The following is a 27630-nucleotide window of genomic DNA, read 5'->3' on the forward strand; positions in this document are numbered from 1 at the left end:
TTTTGCGAGCATTTTCCATTATTTTTATTCAGCTGCAGTAAATATTCACACAAAATAAAATACATTCTGTTGCCCTTTCTAATTCTTTGTACATCAATCCATCCAGGAACTGGAGAGCCTCACATTCAGGAGCTAAAATCATCCTATGAGGAGTTACTTTGAAAGTAGAGTGGTTCTCCCATTCAAAAAATATACTCTTCACAGTACCTAGAGGTGCTGTGGACCAGTCTGTAGTCTATTATTGTTATATTGTATCACCAGTTGAGCCTGTAGGTATGAGGAAAAATTTTCTTGTGCAGATATTCTACTATCTCTTTGCTGTTATCTAAAGTCTCAAACTCAAAAAATGGAATCTGGAAGTTAAAGAGAAATGGTTGTGAGAAATGGCTTTAAATGAACAACTGCATTATATTCAATATTCTTTAAGATTAACTTTCATAAAATGAAATTTTCCTTAATGAATAACTTCATGTCATAAATGTTAAGCTTTTAAAAATGCAAATTAAGCTTCTAATCTTGCAATTGACTATGCAAGTGGACCCTATAGGGACTGCCTGAGCGTGGAGTTCATTACAGGATCAGGGCCTAAGTCACTTACTATTAGAACTGGGTGACTATAAAAAGTTGGGTGCATTGAACTAGCTGATTATAACAAATTCTCCATTTGCAAAATTTAAAAAAGGATTTTACTTCAATCCACAGGGAAAAAAAGTCTCAGCAAAAATTAAGTAAATATGAACAAGCAAAATAACGAAAATGACCTAGTTTAGGGGATTCTAGGAACAGAAAAGAGGCTTTATAGGTAGTCTTTACCAAGAAACCCTTCACCTTAAAAAAATCCCAGTTATGGTCTTTTGAAAAAGCCTAAAAACCCTAGTCTCACTGAACTCAGTGACAAAACTTCGACTGAAGTCAATGAGGCCAGGATTTGAATCTTAAACAGTCATAGGAGCTGAGTGCTCTTGAAATTTGCAACTGGCAAGCAGAAAGAATGAACTAATAATAAAAAAGAAAAGGAAGACAAGCAGAAGAGACCAAGAAAGGGAAGCGGTCACACAGCCAGGGCAAGTCCACAACCAACATGGGAAGTGTTTGCAGCAGTAGCTTTAAGCTTTATTATTTATAAATTAGCCTTCAATCTTTTTCTAGCTAGAGAAGCACCAGCTGATAGCTTCAGCCTTTACCTGCACAACTTCATATCCAAGTAATTGCAAATGTCTTTGTTTAATAGCTTCTGTGCCTAGAAGACTGTGGTTGTTGTGGCAAAACCTCTTTTGACCATCAATACACAGGGCTAGTCTAAAAATCAAACACAAAAGTGCATTTAAAAACAATGCTATCAATTATTAGACCTACTCTGTGGGCCCCAGTGAAAGGGGCAAGGGATATTGCCTCTTCCCCACACCCTTTTAGAGCACATGGTCCCTCAGGGGGTCAGAGCAGAGGGGATGCTACTGTGATTGGCCCCTGCCAGGGTAGAGTGATTTAAATCAAGGCAATTTAAATAAAGTGATTTTTTGTTAAATCATTTATTTAAATCAGGTTGAAACTTTCTAAAATTAATTTGAAAAAAATATTATATAGCAATTTGAGATTAAAATATATAATGAATCAAATTACCTAAATTGTTTATTTGTAATGCCACTATTGGTGGGGTATCTTATTTGAATACTGAAAACAAGACTCTGATCCTGCAAACACTTAAGCAGGTAGCTTTACTTAAATGAACGTTACTTAAAGTTAAGCATGTGTATAAGGTTTGCAGCATCAGGGGCAAAAACTATATTTTGATTAAAAATGTGTCTCAATGGCATAAAACCTTTGTCATTCCAAACCAAAATTTGCCTCATCTTTCACAATGTGCAGTTTTCAATAAACACTTTCAATAAATTAAAGTTATTGTGAACATAGGCCAAACTTTTCAAAAGTAAGAGGCTATGTTTATGCTCCTAACCCCACATTTAGACAACTATAGATGGGATTTTCAAAAGCACCTACATGACTTAGGAGCACAGGTCCCATGGATATCAAACTGCACATTGTGGTGGAGGAGTACAGCCTGGTCAAAGCATCTCAGCTTTCTTGACTTATGGAAGTCCAATTGCAAATATAGTATAAGTTCCTTGCTTATCAATTTAGTTCAGGAGTGGCCAACCTGTAGCTCTGAAGCCACATGTGGCTCTTCAGAAGTTAATAAGTTAATATCTTTATTAATGATCTGGAGGATGGTGTGGACTGCACTCTCAGCAAGTTTGCAGATGACACTAAACTAGGAGGCGTGTTAGATACACTAGAGGGTAGGGATCAGATACAGAGGGACCTAGACAAATTAGAGGATTGGGCCGAAAAAAACCTGATGAGGTTCAACAAGGACAAGTGCAGAGTCCTGCACTTAGGATGGAAGAATCCCATGCACTGCTACAGACTAGGGACCGAATGGCTAGGTAGCAGTTCTGCAGAAAAGGACCTAGGGGTCACAGTGGACGAGAAGCTGGATATGAGTCAACAGTGTGCTCTTGTTGCCAAGAAGGCTAACGGCATTTTGGGCTGTATAAGTAGGGGCATTGCCAGCAGATCGAGGAACGTGATCATTCCCCTTTATTCAACATTGGTGAGGCCTCATCTGGAATACTGTGTCCAATTTTGGGCCCCACACTACAAGAAGGATGTGGAAAAATTGGAAAGAGTCCAGCGGAGGGCAACAAAAATGATTAGGGGTCTGGAGCACATGACTTATGAGGAGAGGCTGAGGGAACTGGGATTGTTTAGTCTCCAGAAGAGAAGAATGAGGGGGGATTTGATAGCAGCCTTCAACTACCTGAAGGGGGGTTCCAAAGAGGATGGAGCTTAGCTGTTCTCAGTGGTGGCAGATGACAGAACAAGGAGCAATGGTCTCAAGTTGCAGTGGGGGAGGTCCAGGTTGGATATCAGGAAAAACTATTTCACTAGGAGGGTGGTGAAACACTGGAATGCGTTACCTAAGGAGGTGGTGGAGTCTCCTTCCTTGGAGGTTTTTAAGGCCCAGCTTGACAAAGCCCTGGCTGGGATGATTTAGCTGGGAATTGGTCCTGCTTCGAGCAGGGGGTTGGACTAGATGACCTCTTAAGGTCCCTTCCAACTCTAATATTCTATGATTCTATGAATATGCGGCTCCTTGTATATCTCCAACTGGAGCTATAGGTGCCAACTTTCCAATGTGCCGGGGGTGCTCACTGCTCAAACCCTGGCTCTGCCCCCACTCCACCTCTTTCTGCCCCCCTCCCCGGAGTCTGCAGTGCCCTCTCTCCTCCCCCCTCCCTTCCAGAGCCTCCTGCACGCCACGAAACAGCTGATTGGGAGGTGCGGGGAGGGAGGGGAAGGCACTGATCGGCAGGGCTGCCGGTAGGTAGGAGGTGCTGGGAGCAGGGTGGGGAAGCTGATGGGGGGCTGCTGACCTATTACTGTGGCTCTCTGGCAATGTACATCAGTAAATTCTAGCTCCTTCTCAGGCTCAGGTTGGCCACCTCTGATTTAGTCTCTGAGGTTGTGCTGGTCTCACATGAAGCATGTTAATGAGGCCCTGGACTTAACTTTTTCAGCACAGATGACATTTTAAAGGTGAAATTAATTAGTAAAAAAAAATCTGTTTGTAAAATTTCAGATTTTACATAATTAGAAAACTAAAGAAACGAGTACCAAACATCCACTTTAGCAACTTAAAAATATAAAATGAAAAGAAAATAAGCAAATAATAAAAGTAAAATTATTTGTTTATTTTTTATTTATTTATTTATTAGAAAATTAGTGTTATCCACTCTTGCTCCTACGTAGTGAAGAATAAGTTTCTCGTCTGTCCCTCATAACCACTCACAAGCTGGGTCTATATGTGATACATTGCAACTCAAAGTTTTAAGATACCAAGGGTATAAATCTGGCTTCATTGCAATCAATGGCAAACCTCCTATTGACTTCAATCGGGCCAGAATTTCAACCTGAATATTGCCATTTTTGTCAATGTTAATGTAATCTCACAGTCTGATGGTATTTGCCTCTAATGTTTGTAGTTCTCTTACCTCCTGTGCACCTCCTCATATTCGGTGGTAGGTAATACAAAGCCTTCTTCATCTAATTTAATCTCAATATCTGGGTTGGGGAAGGGATGAGTGGGAAAGAAAAACAAATGCTTTCATACAATATACACTGTTTATTGTAATTTCCATCTATTTCTTATTAATACTTTTCCCTGAATGACAGGCACTCCCCAAGAACGAACGTAGCTTTCTATTGCAAATTACACCTAACCATGTGCAGGTCTAAAAAGGAGTTAAGAAAGAGGTGGTTAATGATTAAAGAATAAACAAGACAGATAAACATGTGGAAAATATTTCTAAAAAAGACATACGTAAATTATGCAACTGCTGGTTATGTATAATCTGGGCAGCCAGCAACTACCATGGACAATCTAGACCTTCCGTTTGCCAAGATTTGAATCAAGGAATGATTCTTTGGCCTCATGCATACTTGAAGTGGAGAATTTTCTGACATTCAAACAAGATAGTGGCATATCTTCATTTTTCCATAGCTGTATTGCCTACAATGTGAGTGTATAACACTGCATGTACCTAGTAGCTTCCCTTCTATATCTCAGTAAAATAGCCTTTCTACCCGAAAGTTTAAAATGAGTGGACTCCTCCTAAATAAGATTTGTGTGCACATGCAAATCTGAGGTTACCTTTCCCTGCCTGACAAGACATTTTGGAGATGGTTTAAAAAAAAGTTTTTTTTTTTTAAACAGAACAAAAATTCTCTATTTTTCAGTGTTCTCTCTTTCTGCACTGTGCCATGAGTCAGTTAAGAACTCTGAATTTCAAACTATGATATTTTGATAAATACTGCTTTTTTAAAAGCTTTATTTATAGCCTTAATTTTGTCTGATTTTTTTTTTTGGTCTGAGAGATCACAACGTACATTTAACATAAATAATATATTAAACTGCCCATTTTCTGGCTTGCATAGAAAGATCTGGGTGGTAACTTAACTGCTGGCTTGCTGTGAATATCACAGTGTAGGCAGAGAAATCTGCAGCCTGGAAAAATCCTAGACAGGAAGGAAGGAGACATGGGTCTCTACTCCAAAGAGGTGATGGCTGAGGAGCTGGGAGACTAGAATGGGTACCTTTGGTGGACCATGGAGAGGGAATACAGGTGCAGTTGCTCTAAACCGTGACAACACGATGCAAAGTTATGCTGCTATAATACCTGTGACACTGGTAGGCCAAGTTCCAGCTCATGCAAAGGTCCCAGTCCTCACTGAACACTTACAAATGGATAGCTAGAAACCAATCTTGCTTACCTGTGTGTTAGCATTATCAAAATAGACATTAGATGGTAAGTTGATAAGAATGTGTTTAGACTTTTGTCACGGAGTATTGGGGAACTCAGGGCCCTGCACCCCCGGCTTCCTGCGATTCACTGCGACTCTCAGCCAGCCAGTAAAGCAGAAGGTTTATTTGGATGACAGGAATACAGTCCAAGACAGGTCTTGCAGGCACAGACAACAGGGACCCCCTCAGTTAGGTCCATCTTGGGGTCCCCGGGCATCCCAGCCCAGCCCCCCTTGGGAGGTCAGAGCCATCTCTGCCTCCCAGCCATCTCTCCAGCCTGCTTCCCACACTCTCCCTTCAGCGACCCCTCCCACAGCCTTTGTTCAGTTTCCCGGGCTAAGGAGTCACCTGGCCTTCAACCCCTTCCTGGGTTCTCATGTTACACACTCAGGTATGCGCCCTCGGGCCGTCTCCCATCCTCCAATGCAGACTATCCCAGCCACACTCTCCTGTCAGCATTCACAGACCACAGTGAGAACAGGCCCAGTTCGTCACAACTTTATAAAATGCTTGTAATGTGTTGCATGTATTGATCTCACTTATAACCTCTATAGCCCATGGTATAAAGTTATACTGAAGTGTTTGCATTGTAAACCTCTGTAATTTTGTAACTCGCCAAATAGGACACGCAGCATTGATTAAGGTAAAGTGCTTGTCCATGGCCATTGAAGGCAAATTAAGCATTGTGTAGCATCAAAGGACAAAGACTTTAGTGACTGCATTCCTAATTTCCTCCAGGAAGGAGAGACCTATGCATGAACTCATCCCATCAGTTTGGACTCTGTAGTGGAGGGGATAAAAATCCCTGACAAGGAGAAACTGAATCTCTCTTTCATGCTGTTTAGCCTGAGAGGCAAATATTCCTAAACACAAGCAAAGAGATCCCCATGCTACTTGGTAGGTGTTAGCCCTGAAAGATGCTTTGAATTGACCGATTACTACAACTCTGTCACCTTTTGAATCAGAGACTGAAACTTACTTGTGTATATTCTTTCTTGCTTTAACCTGTAAATAACTCTGATTTCTTTTTCCTAGTTAATAAACCTTTAGTTGGTTTATTATAGGATTGGCAACCAACATTGTTTTTGGTATGAGATCTAAGGAACAAACTGGTCTGGGGTAAGTGACTGATCTCTTGGGACTGGAAGCAACCTGAGTATTTTGTGATTTTTGTTGTAAGTGACCATTTATCACATAGTCCAGCTTGCCTGGGTGGCAAGATAGATTGGAATGTCTAAGGGGACTGTCTGTGACTACATTAGCAAACTATGGTTGTACTTTGGGAATTCACATTCGTTATTGGGTTGGTGATATCTAATTACAGCTCATACCACCAGTTTGGGGTGTCTGCCCTGCTTTTTGACAGTCTGTCCTGAAACTGGCACTCTCAGTCTTGAGCCACTCCAGACAGTGTGTCAATAATCATAGAATTAGAGAAGTGTAAGTCTGGAAGGTCCAGTCCCCTCTACCTTAAAAAATGGCAACATCACTCACCTAATGTATAGCAATATGGTGTCAACACATGAGAAGCAAAATACATTCTTGGTCCTAGCAAATCAACTAGTCCAGTCTTCACCCTGTTGTAGAGGTGAACGTCCACAGAGGACTCCAGTGAACAGCCTGGTATGAGAAAGGACTTTACTCGATACTTTGGAAGGAGTTTAGGACCCTATCAAAAGAGCAAAGACAAGGAAATACTCAAAATTTCATTTAGCAAGAAAAAAGGTAAAATCTAAGCCTCTATCTGCTCTGCACTTACAGTTACTTCAGTAGCACATAGAAACATTTCCTACATATGCAGGTAATTAAGAAACTAAAAAATAATGAGGCGGGTAAGCTATTTTTTTTTTTTAATAACTAGCAAGTGTATTATTGTAACAAAGTATACACAATGTGCTTCAGTAACTTGTTGAATCAGGACCCTAACAAACAGGAAATACCACACCAAACTAAAACAGAAACACTCCAAGCAAGACTCCTATTATATATCCAAATATATATTTACCCACCATCAGCCTCAAGTGTGGCCTAGGGTAGTCCACACTACAGGCTGCAAGGAGACAAGCCTGAAGGTTTCAATTTCCCAGTGCAGCTGCTTGGGGAATCACAGGAGCTTGTGTTACCTTCTATATCCTCTCATACCAAAAAGAAAAAAACAAAGGGAAATATCTTCTATACATGGTTCAGTGCAATGGGTGAGTTCACTACCAATGGATGTCGTTTGAGATCCCTGCTTTCTGAGTCATGGTAACTATGCCTGCCAGATGTGCTTGGTTTCCAGTCCTCCTGTCAGTTACAGGTGGGTCCCAGAATTATGTAGCTCCAACACTAACATCAGCTCTGTCCTGTCCCTTCAGAACCAGGCACAGGAAACAAGGAGAAAAAGACAGTACTACTGTTAGACTCTTACAGTCGGGCCAGACAACACTTTAGTTTCCTGTGGAATGTAAAGAAATTAGGCAAGAGTGATTTGCCAGCATTTTACATAGCCAGAAATTGAGAGAAGAGAACAGAAGAGAAGAGAGCATGACTCAGATGTTCCTCCCATTAGACAAAAAATGCTAGCTCCTCCACTGGGCTTTCACATTTCTGTAGGATAGGAAAAATAAAGACGGTCTTTCTCATCGTGAAGATTCCTAGCTCTTAATGTCCTCCTAAAGCAGAATTTCATTTATGGTCCAAAGAGCTTGTCACTTCCTCATCCCCAACTCCTACAACTTCAGGTTTTATAACATATCTCAGGCTAAGGGAAGCAGTCCCCTCATCACAGTGCTCCCTTTCTCACCAGCCTTTGTAAATTATATTGAATTTCTATGGATTAAAGTGTGAGGAGCAGGACAGCTGTTTATTATGTAGTGGTTGTGAGAGAAACCATAAGGACCTGACCCTGTGAGATGCTGCATACCCTCAACCCCCAGGGGTGTGGAGATCACTCAGCACCTCGCAGCATCAGGCCATTAAAAGGGTAGACCAACCCTTTCCTCCAAAAAGTTTGTTTTGATGAATCAGCATTTTCCTGCCAATAAATGTTTTGTCAGACAAATTGCCAGCCAGAGTAGGTTACGTTTCTTCTACACGTTTTTGAAATCCTTGCCAATAACCCTTCCCTTTGCAATCAGACAGGATTCCAGTGTATGCCTTCACACTGGGATTTTTTTTAATGGCTGCATACGGTGCATTGTACGTAACTGGTTGTGCAGAGAACAGAAAAATAAAGTAGGACAATTTCATTGCCTCACAATTTTAATCATGAAAAGAGACCTACAGATGCTCCCCGACTTACGCAAGTGTTCCGTTCCGTAACTCCAATTTTGCGTAAGTTGGAAACGTATACCCGACCATTACACCAAAAAAAAGAACAACAAAAAAACCCAAACTATTTTTAGCTTACGGAACTTTTTCCGTAAGTGCAGATTTGCATAAGTTGGGTCTGCGTAACCTGAGGGGGTGTCTGTATACATCTATATCAGATGTTTGAAACTGTGGGGCGCAGAGGAACGTTCATGGAGGGTGCAACAGGGCCTCGGCCAGCCGCCACAGGGGGCAGGGAGGGAGTGCCACCCAGCCACGCTCCCAGTTCTGCTCCAGCCTTGCCCCCAACTCCCGGCCCCTGACCGTGCCTCTGCCCCTGTACTGGCCCCAGCCTTGGCCCAGGGCCACAGCTCCATTCCTGCCCCCCCTCCTTACCCCATCTGTATCCCCCCTCCCCCGGAGCCACGGTCCCACTCCTGGCCCGGGGGGTGAGGGGGGGGCAGACGGGGGTAAGGGGGAGGCATGACTCTGAAAAGCTGAGGGACCACCAGTCTATATTATTTTGCTTCAGAAGGAACAATTATGCAACAATTACTACATGGACTAAAAAAATTCCCAAACAATATTTCAACTTATATCCACTACCTCATAGAAGGGACACTCCAAGGTAACTGTTAAAAAGAGCTGGGTCAGCTGAGAGAGGACAAATCCGTTCAAACCTGGTGTTTGAGCTGAAACAAAAAGATTCAGACATTCAGTACAGATATGTGTTCAACAAGAATTCTCATGCAAGTCATTATACAAAGGGGAGCTGTTTTTAAATAAACATGCACAAAAGCTGCTTTATTCTAAATCATTAACAGAATATGCAAATAAACTTAAAAATTACATATAAAAAAATCAAATATTTGAAAATCATATATCCCACTTATAGCTGTATTTTTAAAGTTTGAAGAAAAATAAATATCTGGCAAGATCTGAATTCAGGGTTCTTCATGTTATCTTGCAAGATATCATGACATCAGAGGGGCAGCAAGTTCTAGTGGATTAAGCATGGGAAAGGAAGACTCTGCCACCCGCCCCCTCAATGTGTGATTGGATCAACTGGCTAATGTTTATGGAACACTTTTAAAATATGAAGATGCTAAGTATTATTATTTAATCAGAAACAGCTAAAGCAGGGAAGAAGCCTATCTTCCTGCTCTCCTTTAGAAGTTTCTGTCTCTAAACTTTGTACAGGTACCTTCAACTTCCTAGTCCCCTCTTCTTCAGTTAGCTCCGACAGCTGATTGTGGAATTTGAGATACATAGGTGGCAAGGAGGTGGTATGAGAGAAGCTAATATACAGAGTAACAGAGACCCAGATGAACTTAGTGCTCTTACCCTGCAGCTGTTGAAGAAAAATGGGGTTAAATATTTTTGCCAGAAAGTTTACTGGGTAGCGCTCAATAAGGGTGCATGAGTGGAGCAGATTCAGCAGGGTGTGAGGCTGAAACTGAGTAAAGTGAGCATTTAGTATCCTTTCAAGTTTTCTGAAGACAGAGGGAGCACTTGGTGGTAGGTAATTGAGCGTTCCAAATGGAACAATACACTCAGCAATCTGTCTGGGGGTGTATTTGTCAGCATTATAAGCAAAACTTTCTGCCACGGCATTGAAGATGGGCTTAGAACGGATCAGCTTTCTGCAGCAGTACTGCATGACTTTGCTGACTGCTTCAGGGTTCATGGTGAAGGAGGATTTGGGAACAAGCCTTTCCAGTGCTTCTGTGAAGAATTGGTCAGTGTGTCCAAAATGTATCAAAGCTTCCAGCACATTTACTAGTTCATCATCTGTGAATCGAGGGACATGCCTCACTGAATCCTTACATAGTCTTATTACTAAAGGGATTGCCTGAGTTTGGTCAAGAACAACCAGTGCCTTCAGTATTCTGCTTATCAATTTAGGACTTAGTTGGGGAGCTAAGGTTAAAGTGATGTTGTTCATGTGGTTTAACAAGTCTTGGTATTGTCCTCCTTCTGTAATACTCATCTGCAGCATTCCATAAACCATTGCTATGTCCTCAGTGGTCCATTCTTCAACCTTTTTTCCTTGTACTTGGTTCACAATTTGTTCCAGCATTGTACAACCTGGGCCTTCCAAATCAAGCACGCTTTCTCCAAGAATACACAGGTTTCTAATAGTTAATTGTCCCTTATCAAGCCGTTCCTGGCTCTCCGATACCAAACGCACAATCAGAGTACTCCAGGGATCTACACGCAACTTTATCAAAGCCTGCAAAGCAGTCATGAGACCAGTGTCTGACAGCTTTTGTGATTCATGTTCAAACTGAAAGCATAATGCCCTGAAGACTTCATTCCCCAATATGGCTTCAGGATTCTTCAATCCACTGTCAGCCACTTCAAATTCACAGATCCTCTGTAAAGCTGCTGCTGCCATGGTGTCAGATATAACTTCTAAAGAACTCAAAAATTTAAAAAGCTCATTGGATGAATTCAAGCTGTTCAGCTCCATGAAAAAATTTTGTTCATCCATCCATTTGCCATCAGATTTAGAACGGTTCCCAGCATCTCTGTGAAGATGCACAGTTCCCATAATGGAGTTAGGCTGGTTCCAGGGTTCTGCATGGTAGTTTCTACAAAACACATACTGAAACCTAATCCTTGAAAGTACTGTGCCAAAGACCGAGGAACCACAGCACCATGACCTTAGCTGTCTGCCTGGATCACTAAGGTGGTTCAAGGTTTTTCTTAGCGTTCCCAGGGACCTGCATGTGCGAACACTAGAAGAATAAAACTGGAAACTTTGTAAGTTAATCAAAGCCATATCAGGTCAAGTGTTCCCCTGGAAGTTGCCTACAGGAGGAAAAAAAAGAAAGGGACATTTTATAGTAATGTACTGTTTCACAGGAATTTACCAGATTAGATCAGTGGCCCATCTAGTCCAGATGCTTCACAGGAGGTGGAAGAAACCCTACAGAGGACATTGAACAACCTGCCTATAGGATTTCTTCCTTGCTCCCTTAATAGTCTGTTTCCCAAAGACTCCCCCACCTCATCACACCAAAATAATTTTTCTCTTTTTTTCCCCAACTTGATTACTTTGCGCATTTAACTGCAGAACAGCTATATAGTCAGTTAGATCCCAATCCTATGGTTAGAACTGCTCAAGCACATGCCTATACCCAGGCAGTTGCAGGATCAGGGCCTTAGTTACCAGCACATACAGCAACAGAATAAAATAAAATAAAATAAAATAAAAGACAACCTCATCCCATTCCTGCAGACACTTACATATCTACTTCACATTTACTTCACTTTAAGTATATGAGTTATTAGATTGTCTTCAACGCTTATAGAGGAGCATGTGCGTAAACATCTGCAGGATCATGGCTTCTCAATTAGAGGTCCTAAGAATTGGCATGGGAACACAGGAGCAAGTATAGTGCTGTACCTGAAACTACCTTTAAAACTTGTTAAAGTTGACTTGATTTCAAGTTCACAGTGTTAATTTAAGAGTAATTCTTAAACTATGCAAGAGTCCTATTATCAACAAGTATATTTTTTGACCTGCACATTGATAACTTATGTACACCTCTACCCCGATATAACGCTGTCCTCGGGAGCCAAAAAATCTTACCGCGTTATAGGCGAAACCATGTTATATTGAACTTGCTTTGATCCACCGGAGTGCGCAGCCCTGCCCCACGAGAGCGCTGCTTTACCCCGTTATATTGGGTCATGTTATATCGAGGTAGCAGTGTATTTAACATAAGAACAGCCATACAGGGTCAGACCAAAGATCCATCTAGCCAAGTATCCGGTCTTCTGACAGTGGCCAATGCCAGGTGCCCCAGAGAAAACAAACAGAACAGGTAATCATCAAGTAATTCATCCCCTGTCGCCCATTCCCAGCTTCTGACAAACAGAGGCTAGGGACACCATCCCTGCCCATCCTGGCTAATAGCCATTGATGGACCTATCCCTCCATGAACTTCTCTAGTTCTAGTTCTTTTAGAACTGTGTTACAGTCTTGGCCTTCACAACATCTTCTGGCAAAGAATTCCACAGACTGACTGTGCGTTGTGTGAAAAAATACTTCCTTTTGTTTGTTTTAAACCTGCTGACTATTAACTTCATTTGTTGACCCCCTACGTCATGTGTTATGAGAAGGAGTAAATAGCACTTCCTTATTTACTTTCTCCATACCAGTCATGGTTTTATAGATCTCAATCATATCCCCCATAAGTCGTCACTTTTCCAAGCTGAAAATTCCCAGTCTTCTCTCTCCTCATATGGAAGCTGTTCCATACCCCTAATAATTTTTGCTGCCCTTTTCTGAACCTTTTCCAATTCCAATACATCTTTTTTGAGATGGGGTGACCACATCTGCATGCAGTATTAAACATGTGGACATACCACGGATATAAATCCAGAAGGACAATATGATATTTTCTGTCTTATTATCTATTCCTTTCTTAATGATTCCCAACATTTTGTTAGCTTTTTTGACTGCCGCTACACATTGAGTGGATGTTTTCAGAGGACTATCCACAATGATTCCAAGATCTCTTTCCTGAGTGGTAACAGCTAATTTAGATCCCATCATTTTCTATGTATAGTTGGGATTATGTTTTCCAATGTGCATTACTTTGCATTTATCAACAATGAATTTCATCTGCCATTTTGTTGCCCAGTCACCCAGTTTTGAGAGATCCTTTTGTAGCTCTTTGCAGTGTGCCTGGGACTATCTTGAGTAGTTTTGCATCATCTGCAAATTTTGCCACTTCGCTGTTTACCTCTTTTTCCAAATAATTTATAAACATCTTGAATAGGACTGGTCCCAGTACAGATCTCTGAGGGATACTGCTATTTACCTCTCTCCAGTGGCCTAATGGATAAGGCATAGTGGATTGTGGGTTCAAGTCCCATCTAGGGTGAAGAGAATTTTTATGGGGGGAGGGATAGCTCAGTGCTTTGAGCATTGGCCTGCTAAACCTAGGGTTGTGAGCTCAATCCTTGAAGGGAGCATTTAGGGGCAAAAATCTGTCTGAGGATTGGCACTGCTTTAAGCAGGGGGTTGGACTAGATGACCTCCTGAGGTCCCTTCCAACCCTGATATTATATAATTCTGAATACTAACCATTTATTCCTACCCTTTGTTTCCGGTCTTTTAACCAGTTCCTGATCCATGAGAGGACCTTCCCTCTTATCCCATGACAGCTTACTTTGCTTAAGAGTCTTTGGTGAGGGACCTTGTCAAAGGGGCTTTCTGAAAATCTAAGTACACTATATCCACTGGATACCCCTTGTCAGGGCTGGCTCCAGCAAAGGAAGCACGTGCCTGGGGCGGCACATCTCAAGGGGCAGCACTCTGGCAATTCCTGGCGCAGCACATTTCAAGCAGTTTTTTTGTGTTTGTTTTGTTTCCGTGCTCCAGCTGGCTTTTTTTTTTTTTTTTTTTTTTTTTGCACTTCGGCGGGTTGGTGCTTGGGGCAGCAAAAAAGCTAGAGCCAGCCCCCGCCCCTTGTTCACGTGTTTGTTGACCCCCCGCCCTCAAAGAATTCTAGTAGATTTGGTGAGGCATGATTTCCTTTTACAAAAACCATGTTGATTCTTCCCCAACAGATTATGTTAATCTATGCGTCTGACAATTTTGTTCTTTACTATACTTTCAACCAGTTTGCCTGGTACTGAAGTCAGGCTTACCGGCCTGTAATTGCTCAGAGCATCTCTGGAGCCCTTTTTAAAAATTGGCATCACATTAGCTATCCTCCAGTCCAGGGATCGACAACCTTTGGCACGTGGCTCTCCAAGGTAAGCACCCTGGCAAGCCGGGCCAGTTTGTTTACCTGCTGCATCCGCAGGTTCGGCCGATTGCAGCTCCCACTGGCCGCGGTTCGCCGCTCCAGGCCAATGGGACATTCCTCGGCCTGCACCGCTTCCCGCAGCCCCCATTGGCCTGGAGTGGCGAATTGCGGCCAGTGGGAGCTGCGATAGGCTGAACCTGCAGACGTGGCAGGTAAACAAACTGGCCCGGCCCGCCAGGGTGCTTACCCTGGCGAGCTGTGTGCCAGAGGTTGCCGACCCCTGCTCCAATCATTTGGTAAAGAAGCTGATTTAAATGATAGGTTACAGACTACAGTTAGTAGTTCTGCAATTTCACATTTGAGTTCCTTCAGAACTTTTGGGTGAATACCATCTGGTGCTGGTGACTTATTACTGTTTAGTTTATCAATTTGTTCCAAAAGCTTCTCTAATGACACCTCTATCTGGGACACTTTCATCAGATTTGTCACTTAAAAAGAAAGGCTCGGGTTTGGGAAATCTCCCTCACATCCCCAGCAAAGAATTCATTTAGTTTCTCCGCAATGGCTTTATCGTCCCTTAGTGCTCCTTTAACATCTCAATTGTACAGTGGCCCAACTGGTTGTTTAGCAGGCTTCCTGCTTCTGATGTACTTAATTTTTTTTTTTTTTTTTTGCTATTACTTTGAGTCTTTGGCTAGCTGTTCTTCCAATTCTTTTTTGGTCTTCCTAATTATATTTTTACACTTAATTTGCCAGTTTATGCTCCTTTCTATTTTCCTCACTAGGATTTAAACTTCCACTTTTTAAAGGATTCTTTTTTGCCTCTTTCTACCATCCATATTCAACCAAATTAATTTGCATAGTTACACTGACTCTGCTTTGAGTTAACAAACTAGCATGTAATCAAAAGGAAGTTTCAGAGAAGTATTTTTATTGCCCCCCCTGCAAAGTTAGTAAGGAATCTACTTGGCATGCACATTAACTAAAATTAAAGAATAGTATGTCAGTCACATTTCCCCAAACTTCTGCCTATTTGTCTGCCTGTCAATCTGTCCTTAGACTGAGAGTTCCTTGGAAAAAGGACCATTCCTTTTTTTCCTGTTTGGAAAGCACCTCGCTCAAAACCAGTTGTTACTATAAAAACACAATAACAAATAATACAAATATATTACTCTGTGTGAAACTTCAAGCAGGTCTTTGAATCAGTCCCCTTTCCTCCTATTTTATAACATTAGTCTTAACATCTTTGAAAGTCAGTCTAACTGTTCATAATGAGAAAAAAAAAAAAGAGTTAAGAGGCCTCAGCAAAGGTGTACTTATTTACAACAGCAAAGAATCAGACCCTCTCAGTCCCAAGGTACAGATACCTTTCCCATAAAAGCCATGTTACAGCTATGCCTAAAGGTACACTTCTCTGCACCTAGAGAAACACTCTAGTCGTGCATGATAATCTAATAAAGGACACAAAAACCCTTATCCATAACTATACACGGTCCTATATTTGTTTATACTTGTGCAATGGGTGTGCAAAATTCTCTCCTTCTGATTTGGCAGCATTTTGTATTCCCTTTGGACAGGGGTAAAAGGCTATAAAAGGAGGAGAGCAACAGTTAAGCAGGATTGCTACCCGATCTACTCCCATGGAATTCTACAGAACTACTCCCAGGAGGAAGTGCTAGGTCTGGCAGCTTTTGAAGAAGAGAAGCTATTTGCTAACTGGTGTTTAGCATGTGAGACGATTGCCTGTGAGCCACAGAGGACCAGTCTCCATTGCTAAATAAGTAAAATTGTAAGAAAGCTACTAGATTTTGTTATTTTTAGGTTTTAAGGCATTGTTAGACACGAATTATTCTTTCTGTAATCTTGTTTTAACCATTCGATCTCTCTCTAAACAGGGGCGGCTCTAGGCACTAGCAAAGCAAGCACATGCTTGGGGCAGCCCATATGCAGGGGCGGCAGCGATCCAGCATGGGAGTTGAGAACCAACAGGGGGCCCTGGGAGCTGTAGTTCCTTGGTTAGCTCCCTGCCTATAGAGCCAGCCCTGGAGCAGGGAAAGAACTACATTTCCCAACATTCCCTTGGCCACTACCAACAGGAAAGAGGGGGAGAGTGAGGAAGCTGAGACCTCATGCTGCAGGCCGCTTTGAATGGAGAGCTGCACTGTGAGTAGGGATTCCATATTTTAACATTCAAAAAATAGGACACTCCACGGGGAGGGGGGACAGAGTGGGGCTACCCTCATCCACTCCCTCCGACTGCCCCCCACAGAAACCCCAACCCATCCAACCCCCCTGCTCCCTGATCACCCCCTCCTGGGACCCCTGCCCCAACTGCCCCCCAGGATCCCATCCCCTATCTAAGCCCCACTGGTCCTTGTCCCCTGATTGCCCCCTCCCGGGACCCCACCCCCTATCTAAGCCTCCCTTCTCCTTGTCCTCAACTGCCCCCTTCTGGAGACCCCCCGTAACTTCCCCCCTAGGAACCCAGCCCCTACCTGTCCCCTGAAACCCCTGAGACTCCCATGCCTATCCAACTGCTGCCTGTCCCCTGACTGCCCCCCGAACCCACCCTTCTCCCTGTCCCTTGACTGCTCCCCCTGAAACCCCCTACCCCTTCTCCAACCCCCCCAGCCCCCTTACCGTGCCACTAAGACCAGCATGTCTGGCTTCGTGCAGTGCCAGACACGCTGCTGCATACATGCTGCCGTGCTCCCCTGCGGAGCCACAGCCCTCCCCACCCCCCCAGCACCTGCCTTCCAGATTTGAACACCTCAAAATTCAGGAGTGCTCAAGCTCAGTTTGGGTGGCTGTTACTTCATTTCTTCCAAATCAAATATACTGATCCACTGTAACTTGCTATAGAAAAAGTAGGATAAAATTGAGCAAGAACTGCTTCCCAGTGGTTATTAGGACTGGAATTGCTATTTTCAACAGCCATTGCCTTTTGTTTGTTTGTTTGTTTAAAAGGAAGACAGTGATATTGCATTGGCAAATTCCCCATAGAAAGAAAAAGAGTGGAACAAAAGAATAATAAAGGCACCTCAACTTTTCCTCATTTATGTAGGACAGTCTTATAATATGCATCTAGATATCCTCCAATCACACAAGCTGAAAATTGTTCCACTTTACTGCAGTTCTGTAACCATATGGGAACCAATCCTGTCTGTGTTCTGTGCACATCTAAAATTCCTGCTGAATGACCTGCTGTGGGAGCGAGTTACCAGTGACCCAGGGCTGCAGTGGAAGGAGGGTGCAGGGCCAGGGACGGGGGGAGGGAGGGCAAGAGCCCAGGGCTGGGGCAGCAGGAGGTGTGGGGGGGGCAATGGTGGGGGGATAGGGGGAGCCCCCAGGGCTGGGGCAGCAGGGGGGTGCGGGGGGGGGTGGGAGCCCAGGGCTGAGACGGCGGGGGGGGGGGGGGGGGGGGGGGGCCGGGGGGGGGGGGGGGGGGAGAGCCCAGGGTTGGGGCAGCAGGGGGGTGCAGTGAGGAGCCCAGGGCTGGGACAAGGAGCAGCCAAAATTTTTTTTGCTTTGGGCGGCAAAAAACCTAGAGCCGGCCCTGTCTCTAAAGAGCCAATGACAGTTTCCATCAGAGCAGGGCCTTAGCATAACGTCCCTTGCCCGTTTCCCTGGAGATGGCTGCATTCCCGAGCGCTCAGAGCGGGAAAGGAACAACCACCTGAGTGGGGCACCCTCCCCTTCCCACTCCCGCCACCCCTGCATCCCGCTCCGTCCCACTCCCCATTGCAGACTTGCTGCTGCGCTCCGCCCGAGCACGGGCCCGGCTGCCGCGCACAGGCCTGGCTCTGTACCTGGGTCACACAGCCCGAGCCGGGCTCCGAGCGGCAACCCCACGCGCAGCCCCTGCGACGCGCGTGAACAGGGCCTCCTCCTCGATAAGACCCCGCTCCCTTCCGCCTGGCGTGCAGCGCCCTTGCTTGGGCCAACCAGAGAGTAACCCGGAGTGACCACCCCGCCCGCACAGTCGCATCTCCGCCAGGAAGGGGGCGGGGCAGCTCCTGACTCAACTCCGGGCAAAGCGCCAGTTGGCTCCTGGGGGCCTCTTCCGCGCGGTGGTTGTGAGGGCGGCGCGACGGCCTCGGGAGACCGGGCAAAGCGGAGCTGGTGAGGGGCCGGGCCGTTTCCCGGGGCGCGAGCGCGTTCGGAGCGGGGTGACCGTTAGCGGCCGGCCGCGCGGGCTGGGCTCGTTGTGAGGCCCGTGCGCCCGTCGCTGCTTGGCGGGGCCGGGGGTCGCCGCTGTCTCTGCTCAGCGGCCCGGTCTCGGCGCGGGGCCCGGCCTCGGCGATAAACCTGGGCGAGATAATGGGACACCTGGGCCTGGTTAAAGAATTAAATCCTGTTTCGTGCTGACAAGACGAGACCGTCCCTACAGGTGAAAGGCGGCGCAGCCTCCGTGTCCCTCCCTTCCTTTTAGTCTGTGTCCTGAGACTGGGCAGTGGTAGGGTTACCATATTTTGAGTGTCCAAATGCCAACGCCCCAACTCCACCCCTTCCCCACAATCCCTGCCCCAACTCCGACCCCTCCCCTGCTTCCCGTGAACATTTGATTTGCGGGAAGCCTGAAGCAGGCAGCAGGTAAGCGGGGGTGGGGTGGGGGGAGAAGGCACGGGGCAGTCTCCCCCCCCCCCCCGGCGTCTCCAGCCTGGCTCGGCTCGGGCCCTGAGGTGCCAGCCCCCGGCCGAGCGCCCCCGGCCCGCCCAGCACCGCCGGCCCGGCCCCGGCCCCTGGCCCAGCACCCCCGGCCCCGCATGTCCCGATTTTCCCGGACATGTTCGGCTTTTTGGGATTTCCCCCCGGACGGGGATTTGAGGCCCAAAAAGCTGGACATGTCCGGGAAAATCTGGACGTATGGTAACCCTAGGCAGTGGTCTCCAAACTTTTTTGATCGCGCACCCTATCAGTAAAAAAATTTTGAGCACGCACCTCCTGCTGCGCTGGCTCGACCATTTTTGCTGAAGCAAAAACAAAAGCCGCTCGGACTCCCACCCGAACTGATAAAGCAAAGAAAAAAAAAGCGCTCCTCCTGCCGCACGCCCCCAAGGATCCTCTTGTGCACCCCACTTTGGAGACCACTGCTCTAGGGAATTGGTTTCAAAGTGGAGTGTTTTTTTTTTTTTTTTTTTTTTTTTTTTATCTCAGTTTAGGTCTTTTTCACACATCTGGCTCTTGGAAGGCTGAGTTAGAGCAAAGACCTGCCCTCTAACTCCAGACACAATCTCACTTCTTCATATTATTCCCAGGTCTCACTTGGAAAATAGTCCGGCCATTCATTTTCTTCCGTGATGAGGATTATGCGGTAAACTGCATTTGAGCCGCTGTGTCTGTAATAACATGTGGCTCTTACGTCGTCCTTTCCTTGAGCTCAAAGCACTTCTCAACAGCGACTCTTAGGTCTTTACTATTCCTCCTCTCCTGCAGAAGGGGACCCCCCCCTCCCCCGCACTCAGCGTTATTCAGTAGATTTTATCCTTCAGGGCAAGAAACCCTATTCAGACCAGGTGACATTTTAAGATTCCAGGGTTGTGTTCTCAGTTTATTTCTGGATTGAGTCTTACCTATGAGCTTCCTAATCATGATATCCTGCTTTCATTAATGCTTTTACAGTTAGGCACCTGCCTCTCATTGGCTTCGCAAAGGTGGGTCCAAAGAGGTCTGTCAATGTGGCAAGGGAGCCCTTTCTATTGGAATGGTTGACTGGGGCTCAACAATATCCTCACTCTTATCTTTGATATTGAGTCCTGATTTAGAATCAACATGTATAAAAGCTTTTTCCTACCAATATGAAAAGGTATGAGCCCCTCCCCCCCCTTTTAAACCAGCTTTCTGTTCTCTGGGAAAATATAATTGTGCTTTGAACTCTGTCACCTTGTTTTTTTTTTGTTTGAGCCTATCCCCTGCTGCTGTTGACTTCTGTAGGCTGTGTCCACACTGTATGCCTGCACAGTGTATTTTGAACATGTGAACTGTATACATTTACTTCCCCAAAGCATCTCAGTGAGTTTCTTATGTGTCATTTGCAATACAACTTGTCTTTGGTTGGCAATGTGATGTTTTGTTCAGGATATCCACAACTGTAAGCCACACTCCTCTGCCTCAGCAAGTGAGGACTTGGCTTACTCCTGAGGGAATTCTGTGCCAAAAAAATGAAAAAATCTTGCCAAAAAAATTGATTATGCACACAATACTCTAAAATTTTGCACATTTTATTTGTCAATAAATAAATGTGGCTCCAGCATGTCAGGGGGGAGCATAGGCCACTGGCTCCATTGATGTGGGAGATCACCCTGAAGCCCCCACCTCCCCTAGTACAGGGACTCGGGAGTGAGGCTTCACCTGACCCTGACACAGTGCAAGGGACGGACCTGCCCCAGAAACACCCCAGGGCCCTGCCCCTCTGCATCAGGCATACCAGCTGTAGGTGGGCAGACTCAGCCCAGCAGGATCCAAGTGCGGAAGGGCTTAGTGTGGGGGATCCATCGGTGGGGTGAGAGGTTTCTGTGTGGGGCAATCTGGGTGTGGCTTGCTCAGTGGGAGATCTGGATGCACAGGGGCTTGTTGTGGGGTTCCAAGTGCAGGGGCAATGAGACGCTGTAGGGGATCCAGGTGAAGGTGGTTGGGGCTCAGCAGGGGTGTGTGGGGAGATGGGGCTTGGTGGGGGGGATGTTGGGGGAGTGGGGCTTGATGGGGTGGGGGTCTAGGTGCAGCTGGTTGGAGCTCAGTGGAGTGGGGGTTGGGGCTTGTCAGGCTGTGGGTTCAATGGGCCTGCTTAACGGGGGAGCCCCAGCTGCTGCTGAGGGGATGCTGCATGCCGGGCTCCTGCTTCCCCTCGGGATTCCCCTATCCCTCTCATCTGCCTTTCCCAGCCCCGTCCCTCACTCCAGGCGTGCTGGCACAAGTTGTATAGTGGGGTGCTGAGAGTCATTGAACCAAACTGTAAACCCTGTATATAATGGAAACCACTTCAAGCCAGGGGGTATGGCAGCACCCCACACCCCTACTTCCAGCACCTATGCCTCACTCCCACATTCCCCCCCCCCCCCCCTATTCCCCCCCCCCCCCCCCCCCCCCCCCACACACCCCACTGTGGGCACTCACTGTTGCACAGAAAACAGGAAGGTTCCCAGCACGCACAAGGGGAGCACGACTGGCACTAGGACCCAGGAGGTGGCGTTCAGCTGCAGAGTTTACACACAACAGATACATACTTCACACAATCATATTCATGACCTTTCATTGGTTTACATATATCAGTGGTGAGCTGCCAAAATATTAACAACCGATTCCCTCCTCCTCACCCCATGAGGGGGTCATGCCCACCCCCCCCAGGACTCCTGCCCCATCCAACCTCCACGTTCCTTGACAGCTCCCCGCCCCAGGACCCTTGCCCCATCCACCCCCCTTCCCTGTCCCCTGACTGCCCCCTGCCGCCCCCTCCAACCCCTCTCATTCCTGATGGCCCCCCGGGACTCCTGCCCCATCCAACCACCCCTTCTATCTGTCCCCTGACTGCCCCCCACTGCCCCATCCAACCCCTGCTCCTTTCTGACTACCCCCCTGGGACTCTTGCCCCCATTCAATCCCCCTTTCCCTGCCCTCTGACCACCCCGACACTAATCCATCCCCCCCCACCTCCCCTGCCCTCTATCCAACACCCGCTCCCTGCCCCCTTACCGCGCTGCCTGGAGATGGGGGCCGGGCCGGGGCCACTCAGCCGGGGCCGGGCTGGGCTGCTCAGCCGGGGCTGGGGTTAGGACTGGAGCCGGTATGCCGGGCCCAGGGGCCAGAGTCAGGGCGCCCGGCTGGCCGGGGTTGGGGCTGGGCCCGGGGGCCGGGCCGGACACGTGCCACCTGGGGTCGGGGGCCAGGCCAGAGCCGTGCGGCGCCTGGAGCCCTGCTCGCACCCCCGCTCTCCTGCCCCAGCTCACCTGCGGGATACCGCTGCTTCCTTCTCAGCCCTCCCAGGCTTCCCGCATGAACAGCTGATTCGCGGGCAGCCGGGGAGGGGGAGGAGAAGCCGGGGGAGCATTCAGGGGAGGAGGCAGAGGCGGAGTGAGGTGAGCTGGGGCTGGGGGAAGGGCAGGGAGCTGTTGGAGCTTTTGTTAAATTTAAAAGCCCTTTTTGAACCGGTTGTCCCTCGCGGGACAACCGGTTCTAAAAGGGCTTCTAAATTTAACAATCGGTTCCCGTGAACTGGTGGGAACCGGCTCAAGCTCACCTCTGCATATGATACATTACAAGATACCTTTTGGATACATATTACAACAACAGTGTGGTGTTGGAGGTAGTGAATGTCAGGCCATATATCAGTTTCAGTAGAGTGGGCCCTATGCCAGTGGGCATTGAGGGGTTCTTTGGGTCACAGGCAGGTTAGAGGGCAAACAAATCTCTATCTTGCTGTTTCCACTGTTTAGAACACTTTGTTGTTTTGGGGCATGTAAGTGTCAACAGATGTGAATGTGGTGAGGTTGAAAGGCATTGCTGTCAAAATATGACACTTCAGTATTATTCAATTTTATTATCTTTCATTTGGAACCTATAGCCTAAATGAACTGACCTACTGCCTTTTGAGTATGTACAAGAAAGGAAGAAGAGTACAGACAATAGTGTCAGTTCAAGTACATATCCTGCACTGTACAAGATATTCACCAGTGTGTGAGTGACTGTTGTTTTATGTGAGTCATGTAGGCTTCAGTTAGCTTCTTTGTGTGGCAGGGTCTTGGAATATTTCTGACCAACAGTGTTCTTTTAATTCAGGACAGATGAAATAAGCTCCTTTTGTAGTTTTTAAATTAAAAAAAAAAAAGTTGGCAGTATTCAAAGATAAAGAACTGAAGTAAGCCTGTTGTCAAGATAGCGTGTAGTTTTACTAGACTAACACAGGTACTTTGACCTGTTCAGAGGAGACTTGTGAGAGGTACACAAAGGGCCAAGTGCCCCTCCAGCAGCCGGCCCGGATGGGGAGATGAAGGGGCGGGGCCAGAGCCTCTTCCATCCATGCTGCCTGGGTTGCTGCCTGGTGCAGTTCAGTTGCTGACTGGGAGAGCGCCTGGATGTGGCAGGCTGCCCCCCGCGCTTGCTCAGCGTCTGGGAACAGTGGCTGAGCAAGCTGGAGCACCCCCACGCCTCCAGCATGCTCAGAGTTGTCTCCTATCCCCATAAGTCGAGCCTAGGCAGGGAGCAGGCTGCTGCTGCCACCGCTCCCTGCCCAGGCTCAGGTTCTGGGGACAAGAGCCGACTCTAAGAGGGCGGGGCGGGGAGGCTCTGACTTGCTCAGCCTCTGTCCTGGAAGCCAAATCCCCGTCACAGCCAGGCACTCTACCAGGCAGCTGCTGTGCTGCACCAGGCATGGGCATCTAGGAGTCGCTCCAGGGCCTGGCTGCTAGGGAGAGCAGCCAGAGGGAGCCAGCGCAGCTTGGGAAAGTTGTGGGGAGGCACCAGTCATCTATCAGTTTTGCTCTTGTGCTGCTTGGGAAAGTTGTGAGCAGCAGTGTAAACACTGGAGCTCTTCACGGAGAAGGAAGAGGATGGTGGCCCAAAAATCATTGGTTGGAGGAGGGGTAGAATAGAGCTCTGCTCCCACAGTAGTCAGACTTTGATGTGGAGGGAGAAAGCTCTTCTTCCATTCTCACAGCCAGAGGTAGGGAAGCTTCATATTGTAGAACTTCAGAGTTACGAACACCTCGGGAATGGAGGTTGCTTATAACTCTGAAATGTTTGTAACTCTGAACAAAACGTTATGGTTCTTCTTTCAAAAGTTTACAACTGAATATAGACTTAATACTGTTTTAAACTTTACTACTCAGAATAAAAATGTTGTTTTAACCATCTTAATTTAAATTAAACAAGCACAAACAGTTTCCTTACTGTGTCAAATATTTGTTTAAACTTTCCCTTTACTATTTTAGTAGTTTACATTTAACACAGTATTGTACTGTTTTTTTTTGGGGGGGGGAAGGGGGGAGGGTTGCCTCTGCTGCTGTCTGATTGTGTAATTCCGGTTCCAAATTATGTGTGTGGTTGACCGGTCAGTTTGTAACTTTGGTGTTCTTAACTCTACTGTACTTAGTCACTTACTAGGCTATATGCAGAGAAGAAAAATGGATCCTATGCGCAGGGCCAGGGAAAGCATTCTGGTAAAAATCCTGGTACCTGGGGAGGTGGGATTCTCACCAAGGCATCACCCATGGACTTCACTGGCCCTCCCTCCCTTAAACTTTTGCATCTGTTTAGTCCTATTGCCAGTAATGGTTCAAGCCCCGTCCGTTGCCATCAGTTGAAAAACAAATCAGGTTGACATAAATGTCCACAAGTTGAGGACTATGTACAGCTGGTATTTTGTTTATATGGATTTATATTTCAGAGGCTTTTTTTCTGGATTTAATTTGATATTTTAAACTATTCACTTCTCACCAGATAGGTCTAATGCTGTGGTTCTAAATCTATTTATCATGTGGGCTGCATATGCGGCCTAAAATGTGTTACCTGGGCTGCAGGTTCAGAACCACAGCGTCCCTCCCAAATCCCCCAGGGTGCTTATGCCCAGCACCCCAGCCCCCACCAAGAGACCCATCCATAGAGTGGGGCCAGGAGCGGACCCCGCTGCAGGGCAGGGCGGCCCCAGACCCCAGCACGCAGGCAGGGCAGCCTGGCAACCCGGACCCAGCCACACAGGCCCTGCGGCCTTTATCATGCAGCTAGGCCGCAGCTGTGTGCTAATTGGGCCACATACGACCCGCGGGTTGAGAACCACTGGTCTAGTGAGATCAGTTGAGATCAGAGGAGTCTCTGATGAGCGAAAGTCTTGCCCCACAGATGGTTTCTGTATTTGTGGAGCTATGGAGAGAAATGCTGATGATGATCCATGTTTACATTCTTGTATTCTGAGGTCCTAGAATACAAATATGCTTTCCACCTTGCTAAAGCTTAAATACTGATGTGTTTTCCATTCAGAATTATTCAAAAAGCCTGTCAGCCAGTTACCCTTTAGTTCCAGTACATGAGCTAATGTAGAAGAATATCTATATTTCAGCATAAATGTGGTTGCATTGTGGCATCAGGCAAAGGAGTTGGCTATCTCTTTGAGGATGTGAAAAGTAAAAGTTTAGAAGGAACAGACACTTAGCCTCTTGAAATGCAATTTCACCTCATTCAGAGGGAGGGGAAGCCCATCAGGATTAACGTACAGGATTTGGATTTGCAGTCTGAATCCATATAAAGTATTTATGTGGCGATATTACAATCAAATATCACGAGAGTTCTTACTTTTTTTTTTAAAAAATCCAATCTTTAACATACATGATATACCCTATGTAATTTCTGTTGAAAAGGAAAAAAGGTAAATTTGTACCTTTGTTTTGTGTGTAAAACTTATTTCTCACAGGTTGCAAATTCAGACAGATTTGTTTGAAGAGGTCTTCATAATTATTAATATTAAATTTGATATAAAATGTAGTATTTTAATACACCAAAATGCAATGAGAGGTTTATTTCTTCTCAGTAGTTACTTTTCCCATCATTTATGGGAATTGAGGCATGGTACCGGCACTGTACCACTAACAGTTATCTCTTGGTTGAGCCACTCTAATTTATAGGACTACTTAAAGCAGTAAAGGATTACTGTCACACATTACCTGCAATAAAACTGTGGAGAGCAATATTCTGTCTTATCAGTAGAGCACCAGACATGCAGTGCTTTTCCTTTGTACTCAGTCTGTGCTTGGTGTAGATCCTGTTTCCCAGGGGGAAGAGAGGAAAATGCAGTTGTCATTTTGATACAGGCTTCAATATACCAAAGCATGTGAATCATAAATTGAGAGTCTGCTGTAATTGATCATGTGGGTGTGCAGGGGAAAATGCAATAATGATGAGAAATCAGATCTGAGCATATGGAAAAAACTCTTTCAAAGACGACATTTACTTTAATACATGTTCAGTTAGCACAGTAACTATAGTCACAAGAGTTTTTATTGGAGTTTCATAGCAGCAACAAAATGGTGACACAGAAGATTAATGTACAAAGGATTAATTTACAGTATATATAGAAAGTACAAGCCAGTTGTCATTTTTACTTGCCAGTTCCAGTAATCTTCCTTCTCCTGTCTAAAGGTGTTTTAGAATTTTTACATGCACATAAAAGAAAATCTTAAAAGAGAATAGTTTGTGTAAAGTAACTTTTTTTTTTAATTAAAGGAGAAAACATAATATATGCTGTAACCCCCCCCCCCCCCCCCAAAAAAATAAAAACCCTAATGTATATTTGGGGAGGGAATCACATTTCATATTAGGGATTGCTTTGATCGCTTTAATATATATTCTCATTCTAAGGAAAAACATACTGATATTTTTGCTGTTTATTAGAAATACTTAGTTTTTGAATCATGGAGTAAAGAATAATAATAAAGTACAGAGCCAAATGCTGAAGTCATTATTCCTGGAAAACAGCTGTTGACTTCAGTAGATTTTTGACCTGTGTATAAGGGCTTTAGGATTTGGCCTACAGTGGCTAGAGCAGAAGTTACTTGTGTTGGGAAAGCTTACTTTTTTTTAAGACAAGAAACAAATTGCACTTGTTCGTATGTTTATGCTGTTGGCGTCACCAAGTGTCCACCCATTTCTCTTATGCAAACTCCAAAAATACGTCAAAATATACACCAATTTTCTGTGGGAAATAAGGGATCATGTGACAAATAGCAGCATTCCTTTTTGTGAGAATCATTGCTCTGTTGCTTTGTTTCCAAGTAAAGTCAATGAAAACCCACATGAATATGGTGCGTTGCTGTCACCAACTGGTCCTTCAAACCTCAGTCCTGCAAGGACCTTTGTGTAGGCATAGAGTTCAATCTGCATGGGACTCCCTCTAGTCTAGGTCCCTTGGTCTGCATATTTAATGTAAAAAACAGGTATCTATTTTTCTATAAATGGTCAGGCTTCCATTTCTTTGTATGAAGTAAACCTTCCTTTCCTTTTCCTTTCTGCAGTATAGTTAAAAATGTGCTGTGATATAAAGAGGAGGTTTTTGCTGCTTTATGCAACACAGAAGGGACAGGCAAAAGCCATAGCTGAGGAAATATGCCAGCAGGCAGATGCACATGGATTTGAAGCTGATATTCACTGTATAACTGAGTCAGACAAGGTGAGATACTCTATGCTGGTTTGGAAAATAGACTTTTAAGAAATGTATTTTTCTCTGTG

The 27630-nt window shown here is 45.6% G+C and overlaps 2 protein-coding genes across 6 annotated transcripts in view; one reads left to right on the forward strand and one right to left on the reverse strand.

Annotated features, from left to right (window-relative positions):
- On the reverse strand, positions 1-18361 carry FASTKD3 (FAST kinase domains 3). The gene is made up of 7 exons (XM_034761523.1): positions 18231-18361; positions 9998-11467; positions 9260-9345; positions 6857-7031; positions 4053-4122; positions 1185-1299; positions 1-353 (listed from the first exon to the last, which is right to left on the reverse strand). The coding sequence occupies exons 2-7, from the start codon at positions 11436-11438 to the stop codon at positions 255-257; spliced, it is 1986 nt and encodes a 661-aa protein (XP_034617414.1). The 5' UTR covers positions 11439-11467; positions 18231-18361; the 3' UTR covers positions 1-254.
- Positions 18362-18528: 167 nt separating this feature from the next.
- The window catches only part of MTRR (5-methyltetrahydrofolate-homocysteine methyltransferase reductase), a 122959-nt gene continuing 113857 nt past the window's right edge, over positions 18529-27630 (forward strand). For 2 of the 5 annotated variants that reach the window (XM_034761520.1, XM_034761522.1), the window contains exon 1: positions 18531-18811. Coding sequence is in view for 3 of the 5 variants with exons in the window: in XM_034761519.1 (XP_034617410.1) it covers positions 27428-27571 (144 nt within the window). In the remaining 2 variants the exon portion in view is untranslated. Of the gene's footprint in view, positions 18812-20076; positions 20228-27416; positions 27572-27630 lie in introns of those variants that run through there. The other 3 variants (XM_034761519.1, XM_034761517.1, XM_034761518.1) reach the window with 3 other exon arrangements.

Source organism: Trachemys scripta, chromosome 2 (genome assembly GCF_013100865.1).
Source record: "Trachemys scripta elegans isolate TJP31775 chromosome 2, CAS_Tse_1.0, whole genome shotgun sequence".
Taxonomy (NCBI): domain Eukaryota; kingdom Metazoa; phylum Chordata; order Testudines; family Emydidae; genus Trachemys; species Trachemys scripta.

Coding starts and splice junctions, on each gene's coding strand:
- FASTKD3 (XM_034761523.1), bottom strand. CDS start 11,438: ATGGCTTTGATTAACTTACAAAGTTTCCAGTTTTATTCTTCTAGTGTT. Junction 4,123..6,856: donor ACCATATTGCTATACATTAG/GTGAGTGATGTT, acceptor TCCCCAACCCAG/ATATTGAGATTAAATTAGAT. Junction 1,300..4,052: donor TATGAGGAGGTGCACAGGAG/GTAAGAGAACTA, acceptor TTTGATTTTTAG/ACTAGCCCTGTGTATTGATG.